The sequence below is a fragment of the Nuphar pumila genome, chromosome 12, assembly GCF_984573655.1.
Source record: "Nuphar pumila chromosome 12, dmNupPumi1.hap1.1, whole genome shotgun sequence".
Classification (NCBI taxonomy): Eukaryota; Viridiplantae; Streptophyta; class Magnoliopsida; order Nymphaeales; family Nymphaeaceae; genus Nuphar; species Nuphar pumila.
This window is the reverse complement of record NC_143260.1, coordinates 34076344-34089410: the sequence shown is the minus strand read 5'-3', so window position 1 is coordinate 34089410 and position 13067 is coordinate 34076344. Positions and strand designations below refer to the sequence as shown.

Here is a 13067-nt window from a genome sequence, read left to right as displayed (position 1 = left end):
TGACTGAGACAACACATTGACTAGTGATTTTAAGAGTTAATTTTAAGCTTAAAACCTAAGGTTACCCTCTCAATTAGGGATGCCAATTGGGCAGAGGTAACCCGACATCCGACCCAAATCTGAATCCCATTAGTTGGGTTCAGTAGCCAAATCTGGATCAGATTAATAATCGGATCCAGGTTTGGTATTAAGTTTTGTGTTCAAACCCGAACCCGAGTCCGACAAAAACCTCAAACCGATTAAGTGTAAATGCCGGGTTTTAAGCTAGTCAGATCTGGGTTTGGTTTTATCTTGTCCATCTGAATCAGAATCTGATTAGATCAAACACGATTAAGTCAGACTCGACAATACCTAGATCCTAACCTGAGTCTAAATGTCTAATCCGTTTACATTCTAGTCTCAATAGAATGGTAATAAGCCCTTCGAGCCTTTGGTGGATCTAGTGAGCCATTTTGCACATGGACCTTGTCAAATAACTGAGCTCATTTAAACAAAGATTTTACCATAGATTTGGATTACTTGGGATCTTTTATTTTTATGGTAACAATGGATAACACAGGACATGCTGCCGAGAGCTATCACTAGGTTGCCAACGTTTCAATGCAACCTTGTGAGTGCAACAAATTTCAGATCAAGTCTGAGACTCTCAATCTACTCAGATAACAATTGGCTCTAAATTCCATCTGGGCTCAAATCAGTTTCACAAATATCTTATTGGGAACTTCTTGGTGAAAGAAAACGTCATTATAAATTAATAATTTTTTGCTTTTTGAGAGAAATCTCAAAAAGATAAAGCCCATATGCGAAGCGAAAAAAGTACGAGTCAAAGCTTATATATATATATATATATGCGCATTTTCCCCTTAAATCTGACTATATTTATATGCTTGGTTTTAAAAGGATTGGCTTTTGAATCATCCAATTGTGATGCATAAGCAAGACTTTTCAAGGCTTCAAAATTGATAACTTAGAATTTTGATAAATATTTAAAGTATCCAAAAATTATATTTTTTTTTACAAAAAAAACATGATCCATGTAGTAAATGGGCCATGTTTAACACATCTGCAGGTCAGATTTGCACACACACACACACACACACACACACACATATATATATATATATATATATATATATATATATATATATAGAGAGAGAGAGAGAGAGAGAGAGAGATCATCGGACCCCCTTTTCAACGGATGGTATCAGACACGTGTAAAATGCACCGCATGTGTCCATTTTTTTAATGATTTTTAACATTTAGTTTTAAAATAATATTTAAAAATTGTTTTTTGTATTTTTTTTATATTTATTTAAAAAATAATCGATTCAGGCTTACAGGGTGTCGATTATCTGCTGATACTATGCATATCTGTCTATACAGTCCAATACCCCTCGATACTGAGAACATTGGCTAGGACTCTAGGTATGGAGCCTGACCTGTAATGTCTAAAAGCCCATATCTGGGGTATTGACCCCTCAGCCCACATCATAACCAAAATGAAGTGTATGTATGTATATATGTATGTGTTGACGTCGGTATCACATACATGTGCGGCAAGGCACACCCCCACGTACAAAGTAAACTCAGTTGAGCTTGAGCTAGGCCACCTGAGCCTCGTCATTTTTCCCCATGATTAAGTGGGTATTTGGTAATTTGGAAACTTATTTTTAGGGCCAAATTCATCTAGGAAGATGAAAAAAAACACACAGCAAACATGAGATTAACACCTCAAGTGAAGGCCCAACAACCTTTTTTCTCCCATTTTAATGCACAAAAACAAATACAACAAACTTTTAAAAAAAGAAGAAGAAATTACAAAAAGAAAAAAAAGAGAGAGAAAAGAGGGGACAGCACGACACCTTAGTCGTTAATTCTGGCAGTCTGGTACCCCTAACTCCGGCTGGCTTGATCAAGCAGAGCCGGTTCTGCCGATGAGAGCAGCTCCGCTATGGCTCTCATGGCTTTCACCTGCATCTCAAGCGCAGCAATGTAATCCCTCGCTTCATCGAGGATCACCGGAAATGACACCTTTCGGCAGCCAGGGACCAACCTTCCGAGGGTCTGGACCTGCCGGCCGAGCCCCAGCTTCCTGGTCTCGGCACGCTGTAGTTTGATGAGTGTCTGGCTCCGCCTTGAGCTGCTGGTTTGAATGTTCCTCGGTTTCCTCATGATCCTCGGGTTGGCTCGGCTCAAGAGAATGGCTCGGCTCCATCTACTCCGGCCTCTAGCGGCAATTGCAAGCGTCCTGTCTGCGGCTTCTCGAACGGCTCGGGAGGGCGGCACGGCCGACTTCTTCCGGCGGACATGGCGGAGCGCCTCCATCAATTTGCAGGCATATTTCCGGTGCTGCAATCCGGTCTTCCATATTGTCTGTGCCTTCTTGGTGAAGGATTCCATTATAGGAAGAGCAAGAATTGAGAACTCTTTATTGCATTCGGGTAAAGGAATCAGGTAGTCCGGAGATTTTCAAACGGGGTATGAGAAAGGAAACTTCCGGAAGGGGGGGGGGGGGGAGAGAGGATGTTAATCCAAACGAGGGTCAGGAAAGATAACGCCGGGATAAGGAAGGTGGTGGCAGGATCATAGGATCAGTAAAAGACCTGTCTTGATGGAATCATTTATATCGATGGGATGAAAGACTGAATGGCTTGGAAGGATAGGTGGGGATTGGGAGAGGAGAGATCGAGAATGGTGTTCGTTAGGAGGTGTCTCTACGCTGGATAGGTAAATATAACAAGGAGAACAAGAGAAACGAAGACTCTCTTATATATATATATATATATATATATGCTCCTGGAGCACCTACTCCCATATATCAATTAACATAGTTTATTTGATAGAATCATATTTTAGATAAGGTTTTTGGACGAAAAAATAGGTTTTTATGAACCGTCGTATCTATAGTGTCTGATCAATAAAAAAAACTTTAAATTTTTTAAAAAATTTAAAGCTTCGAGAGTAGGTGTTCCAAGAGCACCTTACTAATATATATATATATATATATATATATGGGTGCGAAATTCATTTGGTGCTAAATGGATTTTCGGGCTTCTCCCGTGCTTTTTATGCTGTTCCAGCTCCATAAATATGTTAGGCATGGAAGAATCCACACCTGGATCATGTGTATTTGATGAAAAAAATAATGTTTGGAGCCTCAAAAATTTACAAAGATTTTAGACCGTTGATTTTTTGAACTTCATAAAAAACTAGGAATCAAACGCTTCAAGAGCTGATCCCTGTAAAATCAAGTACATACATCACATCTGTACCATCAAAGTTTAAAAATAAAATGAAAAAGCCCAAAAAAAACTATTTAGCACGCTGTTTAACATCAAATGGGTTTAACACGAACCCATTACTCTCTCTCTCTCTCTCTCTCTCTCTATCTATATATATATATATATACACACAATTTTACGACACTGAGGTTTAACTCTCTCTCTCTCTCTCCCTGAGAAAGAGAGTATTTGCTCCTCTAAGGATAGAAGGTGCGGACAATCTAAATTTTTATTTTTTAAATCTAACCTTACAAATGTGATATATTTTAGTAGTATTAGGTTTTTGAATCATCCGATTATAACATTTTATAAATTTAAGAAGTAATAAAATTATATTCTTTTTTGTTGAAAAAGCATTCAACGTGTTCAATTTTCTAAGAATAGATACTCTTCTAATGATAAAACCATATTTAGAACCCTAAAATTTTTAAAAAAATTGAACTGTTGAATTTTCAAACTTTATACAAACTTCGTCGAGTTTAGAATTGAACACTCCATGAGCTGATCCCCCAAAAATATGGTGTATAGACCGCATCTATATAGGATAAAAATTAAAAAAAAAAACTAAAATATATATATATATATATATATATATATATATATATATATATATATATATATAGTCATTTATTATGTTGAGAAGTTTGTTTTCTTTCGGTTGCTTGGCAGAAAAAGAGCTGGAAAGTAGCTGGCTTGGGCCCCACGAAATGTGCGTAATTTAAAATTCCAAAGGAATTCCCATTCTATAAATCCACTAGACGACAAAATAACTGCTCTCAGGTTTTCCGTTTTTTCAACAAATGGCAGAGTTGCCACCGTCAGATGAAAGAAGACAACGTGTTTGATGATTTCCTGAGAAAGGGCCCTTTTTTTAATCAGCAGCAACATGTGGGTGGATGCTGGACAGGCCATTTGGCATGAAAATGTAGGGTCCCCCATAGTAATTTTAAGGGCATCCAGATGTTTCGTTTTTTATAGCAGGGCGGGGCCCATGGGCAGCACTCACATGCATGGTCTCACTTCTTAGCATCCTGTGAAACCTGATTAGGAAGAAAGAAAGATGTAGGAAAATGATGCACAATGGAAATTTAGTATCGACTTTCCAACTCTTTCAAACAAAAGACTTTTTTGTTGAGTTTTTTTTTTTTAAAAGATATATTTTTTTGATAACAAACATTTCTCCATAGAGGGGTGGAGGAAGGAAATGGAGGGGTGAAGGAAATGTTTCCTACCAAAAAAAAATTTAGTTTTAAACTTCGCACCACCATCACCACCACCACCCTCCTCATCTCTCTCATTTTTTTTACATTTTTCCACTATGTTTTTCTCATGTTACATAAACAAATGAAAAACTTTCTTTTGAAAAACTTCAAGTATCAAAAACTCTCATAAGCAAAACTTTCTTTTCTTATGACAATTTTTCTCTCTTCCAAACATGCTCATAGAGTTCATGAAGTTTCCAGCAATTTTTCTCCCACAAGTACTACAAGCACCTTGGTTCAACTGGTCTTGCCTCCCTTGAAAATTCTCTAGTGAGAAATTAATTTTTTTCATATTAATTGCATTTTTGTTGGTAAAAGTATTGACAAAATGAACTAAAAAAATTGAAAGAAGCAATAAATAAAAATACTTTAAAAATAAAACTACACATTTTCACAAAAAAATCAATAAAATCATATACCCAAATAAACCCCTGAATTTTTACATGTTCCCTGAAAAATCATCATATTTCGCAGTTTAAAAAGGTGACCTAATATATTGTATTTTTTCATGAAATTTTCAAAGTATCACTGATGTTTGTCACACTGGCTCAAATTTGCCCTAAGCATTTCATAAAGATTTACGGTGGTTTATCGGTTGTGTTGGGATGTTGCAGGTTCAAAACCCAATGGTATAGTGGTATAACTGGTAGGGGTCTGCCCCCAGCTTGCTCTTAAACAAGGTTAGAAGAATTAGTAGGTCACAGTCCTTGAGATTGCTACAGCCATTGAAAGCTATGTCACAAGGACACGGGATATGTCATTTTTGTGTATTTTTCTATGAAGAGTAATATAGAAGCGGACACAACACAAGGCTAAGTTGGAGTGTCCCTGTGACTTAGATTGAAATTTAAGGGTCTGTTTAAATCACCGCTTGCACCTGCTCGTGAGATACACCAAACATGGAGCCCACACATGTCTGCACACCCACGCAAATACGGGACATGTGGACGCAATATTGCTGCGTGTCCCACGGACGGCGTTTTATCTTCAGCCGCTGCTCCTTGTACTGTGGAGGACAGACAGGCACGGACACAGCCAACGAATCATTTTGGGGTCACGTGGGCAGGGCAGGGCAGGACAGTACGTCCCTATCCTATCTGTGGATGCAAGTGGACATCCCGTGCTGTTCTGTCCACGTGCGCCCACGATTCAAACGTGCCTTAAAAGCTCCACGCCGTAGGACAATGAAATTCGAGATTTTATGTAGTCTCCCAATATTTATGAGCATATGAACACAATTAAGGCTTGTGTAAGATAATTCTAGCTTTCTAAAGACACCAATAATGGAAAAGTAACCCTTTGGGCAAAATAAGGCATTGAGGTATGGTTAGATATTTAAATTTTTTTAAGGTGAAATATTTCAATTTACAGGCCAGTATTTCTAGAACAATCAAATAGCTTAATTTTTCTTTCTTTCCTTTTCTTTTTCTTTTTGATAAGCAAACATGAGCACTACAGAAAATTTCAGTTTTACTGGTGCAGCGTTTGGCAAGCCAAACATGAATAATAGAAGTTTGGTTCAGCTCATGGGATTTGAACTCAAGATCCCTCAATTATGATTAAGAGACCTAATTAAGCAGCAGCAGCTCGAAAGAAATCACCTACCACATGTTTTTTTTCACCCACCCGTCTCTCTGTTCATTCGGAAGGAGCAACCTGTGAACATCACCACCATTCAAATCCCATGGGCGTATCCCTTGTGCAAGCCGAAGCGTGGTGATTCCCTGAGGAAAAGGGCTAAGCCCACGGAGTTTTGCGGTGCAAGGACAGTGATCGTAAGTACGGCAGGCGAAGACAGCGTGACTGAGTCCTTAATTAATCCGGGTGGCGGTTTCTCCATGTAAATAAAAAAAAAAAAAATTGTAAACATCACCAAGCTGAAAGGAAATCACAAGTTCGAAATCCATGGATGAGCACATCCCTTGCCACAAGGCTAATTAAAACTGATTGTATCCTCTAGCATGCAAAAGAGAGACATTACCCAATGAGATTGCAAGTGGGTGATGTGGTCTTTTCTCATTATCCAAAAAATAAAGCCCTCGATTAGCGCATTCTTTTTATTTACTACAATGATTTCCTTCTTTAAATATAAGCTCCCTCCATTGTCAGCCACAGTAAAAACTAAAAGCATTCAAGCTTCTAAGTTCTTAAAAAGCTTTTTTTTTTTACATTTTCTTTAAAACTTTTGAACTACCTACAGCTTCTCTCTACTATGTGGTTGAGCCCCAACTTAAAAGCCAAGCATGAAACGTTTTCAACACTAAGGGAAAGATGTAGGAAAATCGATGTAAAATGAAAAAATCAGTACGGATTTTTCAACCCTTTCAATTGAAAGACTTTTTTGCTGAGAAAGTTTTTCTAAAAAATACACTTTTTTGATAGGAAACATTCCTCTATGAAGGGGGTGGAAGAATGTTTCTTACCAAGAAAAAAATTATTTTTATACTCCCCGCCACCCATCTCACTATCACCACCACCATCTATCTCACCACCACCCTCCTCTTTTATTTTCTTCACATTTTTCCAATCTGTTTTTCTCATGCTACACAAACAAGTGAACAACTTTCTTTTGGAGAACTCGTATAAAAAACTTTCATAGGCAAACCTTTCTTTTTCTATGAGAGTTTTTTCTCTCTTTCAAACGTGCCCTAAATAAGATATGGATGATATACAGAACTTTTTCCAAAGCAACAAGGGGAACATTGTAGCTATTGATGAAAAAACAATGGTTGTCCAATCAATTTGCCATAGACTGAGAACATTTTTGTTTCCATTCATCTCGTCACCACAGCCACCAGCCAATTGAAAAAACAAAGTCGAAGGGCATTTATTTTCCCTTGGTATATCATTTAGAGTCATCCTTGTGATGAATACCATAAAGACTTCATTTAATGGCTGCAGCTCCATGATGAGCCACCACCCTTATCTTGTCCTGTTGAGCAGGCAGGCCTCTCTCTCATCAGTGCTCAACTTGCAATTATTCTGCCTTTAGAAGTTTGGATATTTTACTTCAGTATCGGGTGCAATCACATGGCACAAATTCCATCAGGCCTTGGGCCCCAAGATAGAGGTGCTTAATGTACAAATACTTGTGCAATCATATTGCACCTGTTCTTTTCAGGTTAGGCAGACCCCTACCAGTTATACAACTGTACCATTGGATTTTGAACCTGCAACATCCCAACAAAAGGTGACTTGCACTAGCTGCTCCTACCAGACAAGAGGACTCCCAGTTGGGGATAAGGCTGGTAAACAAGCCAAAGGTGCAGAGCTCGAAGTATTTAAGTTTGGTTCATTGTTGTAGCGAGCCAACCGGAATTCAAGCTCATAATGAGCCCAAGTCAAATGAGTCCAATTCCAGTTTGCATGCTTACAGGAAAATATATTATTTTGAGCTGAAAATAATAGGATTACAAAAGAATACATTGTCTTTTGATAGCATTTGCTGTCCTCATGGGTAAGGAACCCCCTAATTGGAACTCAAAGAGGGAAGTTGTTTTGACCAAATTTGACCTCATAGATGTGTTCAACAAGGTCAAAATAGTGAGAATCAGTCCTTGGATCATAGTTTTTCAATGTAAAAAATATGTTTTCTAAGGTTTGAAATTTTGGTATATTCTAGGACATTGATTTTTCAACCATCATAAAATCTGACATATATATTAAATAAACATAATTCGAAGGTCAGTTTCTACTAAAATTAATATGTAGATCTCATCTGAAGGGTCAAATGTTCAAACAAAACTCAAAAAGATAAAAGTATTATATTTTTACGTAAAATGATCTAACTGTACGACAAAAATGTCATATTTTTCAAAAAACCTTATTATTTATAAAAAAATTCATTTGGTGACAAAAACCACAAACATTAAGCATCAAAATGACTATTTTAACCTTTACATGTGTGGATCTCTTGAAGATATACAAATTTCTCTTTGATATACTTTACTATTGATTTTTTATCTCAAAATTGAAGGATTCCGGATAAAAAAAGAAACAAAAAAACTAGACAAAAATATTTTTTCAACGACATATGAATCGCTAAAAATTGATGAACGAATGTTGAGATACATCATCGATAACATTAAAAAAAAAAGATGAACAAGCACAATTGCGCCAAATTTGGTTATTTTATATTATTTTTGGTTACCTGCATCAGAAATCTAGGAAAACAATAAAAAAGGGCAAACAGATCAATGATTTAGCTATCCAACATCACTAAGATTGCCTTGATCTGATGAGCGGTTTGAAAGAAACGTCCTCTGAAAGATAAACTATATCACACCCTCTGACTAAAAGGTAGATTTACATGATTTTTTTTTGTGGACCTCACAAAATCCGCATAAAATATAAGTAAAAAATGAACAATATTTGTGAGAATGAGGAGATCCACATATATTTTATTCATGGATGAAGAGGTTTGCATATATGTTATGCATGAATAAGGTGGTTCATATATATTTTATGCGTGGATGAGGAGGTCCGCATATAATTTATGAGGAAGATCACACAAAGTCCACATAAAATATATGTGAACTTTCTCATATTCACATAAAATATATGCAAACTTTCTCATCCTGAAATAAAATATATGTGAATTTCCTCATATTCGTATAAAATATATGCAAACTTCATCATTCTCGCATAAAATATATGCGAACTTCTTCATCTTCACAAATATTGGTTATTTTTTACTATATTTTATTCAGACTTCGTGAGGTTTATAAAAAAAAATCATGTGAATCTACCTTTTAGTTTGAGGGTGTGATACAGTTGAGAAGTCTATCTATAAGTATACGTTTCTTTCAAATCGCTCATCAGATCAAGACGATCTTAGTAGTGTTGAAAAGCTAACATGACAATTTGTCTATCATTTTTATTGTTTTTTGGATTTTCGATAAAGGTGGCTAAAAAATAAAATAGAATTATTGGGTTCGGCACAACCATGTCCGTTCATCTTTTTTTTTGAAACGTTGTTGGGGATGCATCTCAACACTTGTTCATCATTTTTCAGCGATTTAGTTGTTGGAAACATATTTCTGTCTAGTTTCTTTGTTATTTTTTTATATTTTTTGGAATCTTTCATTTTGGGGGTCAAAACGTTCTCCATAAGATAGTTTATTTAGTTGTTTGAGTCTATAAAATATGCTTCTATTTCGGTTTTGAAACTCATAAATGGGAACCGTAGAGGGCTTTTCGATTTTGACTCAAAACAGAAAAGTTACAGGTCTGTGTCTCAACTTTTCAACAATTATAAAAATACAAGTTTTCAATATCGAATCGGAGAGATAGAGATTTGAGAACAAAGATTATTCTATAAAAAATAATAACATAATTGACAAAAAAATTGCATATATTTAGGAAGTTGGCATGTGCAAAGGTTAAAAAAGACTTTTAAAAATCAAACATTTATGATTTTGGACACTGGAAGAATAGTGAAAATTATGAAGTATTTTGAAAAATACATCATTTTTGCCATAACAAACTACATGTTACCAGTTTACCATGAAAATTTGGGCCTTGCTCCAGCATCCATGGTCCCTTTTGATGATCCAAATAAGCGCATAGAGCCATCTGAAGCCCGTGAATCAAACAATGCTCATTAGTAGAAACTGTGGCATATATTTTCCTTTTCTTTTTAGAGAGAGAGAGAGTAAGAGAGAAGGCCCTAAGTTGATCCTCTAAAGTTGCAACTTAAATATTATAAGAAGAAATCCAAGATCCGGGTAACCCTTCCTTCTGTGACTAGGTTTAATATGAGACAAATGCTTGGTGTCCATATCCAGATCTGAACAAATATGCTTGCCCCATGTCCAGGTCCAAATCAAATTTGCTCCGATTTGGCTGATCATTTCTTAAGCATCATGCATATAAATCCATGCACGGAAACTAGGTCGGGTTGGTGTCTGACTATAAATAGAGAAGACTCAGATTGGACCACATACATGACTCTTTCCGTAGTTCAAACCTAAATGGGGCCCACTACTATAATATTGTAATATTGTGGTGGCTGGATCTAGGGGTGTCAATGGGTTGGGTTTAACCCGGACCAAACCCTATAAAGTTAGGGTTTGGTGATGAATAAGAAGGTTTGATTAGAAACTAGGTCGGACCCGAACGGTCAAATTAATATATGCAGCTGGGTATGGTTTGTGAAATTTTAGACTAGACCCAGGTCTGACTGGAGTTCCGACTAAGCTGGGAAGCGTTTGAATCCCTGTTCGTACTCATCCACGGGATGCACCGAGCAGAGGCCCCATGCAAATGTGGGATGCACGGACAGGGATTTGGTGCATCCCGTGGACTCTTATTTAGGGTCCACTGTTGTTCCGTGTCCCTACAGAACAGTGGTGGACGGACTCTCTTGAACTAAAAACACAATAAATTCATTTTTTGGGGGGCATGTGACAGGGCAGGACAGTAGGCCCTGACCTGTTTGTGGATGTCTCGATCAGCACATCCTGTCCACCGCAATTTACCCTATAAGATCCAGGTATGGTTTATCTTATGGTGGGCCCAATCAGACCCGAGTCCGAATCAGGTGCCATAATCTCAAATCAGGTCTGGGTCTGGTTTCACCTTGAGTCCAAACCAAACCCACACCCCTAGATGGATCCATACAAACAGGCATGTCATGTGTACAACTGTATGTTATCTCATAACTTAGAATAAGTCTTTTATATTAATGTTAGCAGTGATTAAAATGCCATAATTAAGTACCTTGTAGTTTCAAAAGTATAATTATTCATGCAATTACCAAATTGTCATAACCTTATATATGCCTGATGTCAAACCATTGTGGCAGCGGGCCTGGAGAGAAGGTGCTGATCCCTTTGTTCTAGGTTTGACTCTCATCGGGTGTGTGGGTGCCTTCAACCGGTGGGCGCCATACCCCACCCAGGGTTTACTTTAAGTATCCCGGTTCTCGGCGAGGGTTCCCACCCATAAAAAAAAATCTTGGGGTCATTATCTTAATGTCAATCTAATCTTAGTGAAATGATTTTCCCTCATGGCTACAAAAATAAAATCTTGAGGTCATTATCTCAAATCTCAATGTCAATCTAATCTTAGTGAGATGATTTTCCCTCATGGCTACTTTCTATATTTGTGAGTTGGGAGTCAGAGGGAGAGCTTACGGGTTTGGTAGCAGTAACAATAACAACTACAGCTACAACAAGGACAATACTAACAATAAACCCTTGTATCACGATATTAATTGAAATAAGAGTAATGCTAAGGTTTGGATTCTCTTAACTTACTAACTTTTGTTTTAGATCTAGCCATCATTGGTACTTTCAATTAGAGCTGGTAAACTAGCCCAATGAACCTAACAGAGCATGTTTGAGCTTGGCTCGTTTACTAGTGGATTGAGCTTGGCTCAGCTCGTGTTTGTTTTTAATTAGCTGAGTCGAGCTTGAGCTCGGCTAGTCCTTGAATGAGGCGAACCCAACACAAGCTCGCTCATGTAAAGACATTCTATGTTATTTCAGATATAATCATATATCTTACACTTAAAATATATATAGATTTTATATATTACACTGTAGTTCATATATTTTGCCTATCTATATTTCATTCATCATTCTCATTATATATATATATATATATATATATATATATATATATATATAAAAGCTAAACGAGCCGAGTGCTTGGGCTCTACTAGTTTAAGCTAAACGAGTTGCTCATAACTCGACTTGCCAGCTATATGAACCGATCACAAACGAGTTCTTGAATAGCCAAGTCACGAGCTGCTCAGTTTGTTTTACCAGCCCTACCTCTGACAACCCAATTAATATCTGATTGGATGATTAGAACCGAGTCCATAATCCCAGATTCGTGATGCTAACCAAGGGTTCCACAGTCAATCACTCAACAAGGATGTTTATGTACAAAGTGGATCCGCCCCAAATCCAGGACAGGCATATGTGAGCTGTAACCGGGTCCCACTTACCAAAGAACAGTCGCAAACAAGAACAGGGTAGGAGGCTATAGGAGCCAACCTACCAAGATTTGTGTGCCTGTTTCTGTCCTATGGGGTCACTACCCAAATCCAAATCTTGGCCGACCTATCAAGTCAGCTTGTTCCAGGTCGGAACCACCAACTTGGATTTGTCCCATAGGGTGGATCTTTTAACTTAAAAAGTGGCGAGTGTTGGTCACCAGTTTGGTTTTGGATAGGATATCTATCAAATTTAAATCCATTTATTTAAGTTAAGTGAAATTGATGAATAAAAAAAATTACATCTTATTAATAATTGGAGTATAATAGTTCAAAGTTTAACATTTGAATCTGTGAATATATATAAAAGGTATGTCCAATTAGCTAATCAAACCTTCACGTACCCACATACACAACAAGGCTAGCATGGTATAGCTGCAGTCTGTCACAGGGACACGCCATCTGAGCGGTGTGTTCTTGGTGACACGACCGGTCATCCTATAACATGTGAAACAATAATTTATCATTTGTTTATAATTTTTTAATAATTTTTAATAATATTTCAATAAAAATATTTTTGTT

The 13067-nt window shown here is 37.1% G+C and overlaps 1 protein-coding gene across 1 annotated transcript; it reads right to left on the bottom strand.

Annotated features, from left to right (window-relative positions):
- Positions 1-1893: 1893 nt before the first annotated feature.
- LOC149820631 (transcription factor bHLH149-like) lies at positions 1894-2400 on the bottom strand. Its single transcript, XM_089981837.1, has one exon. It carries the CDS (start codon positions 2398-2400, stop codon positions 1894-1896), a length of 507 nt encoding a protein of 168 aa, XP_089837963.1.
- Positions 2401-13067: the final 10667 nt, after the last annotated feature.

Excerpts from the sequence above, each read along its gene's own strand:
- LOC149820631 (XM_089981837.1), bottom strand. The coding sequence starts at position 2,400 with ATGGAATCCTTCACCAAGAAGGCACAGACAATATGGAAGACCGGATTG.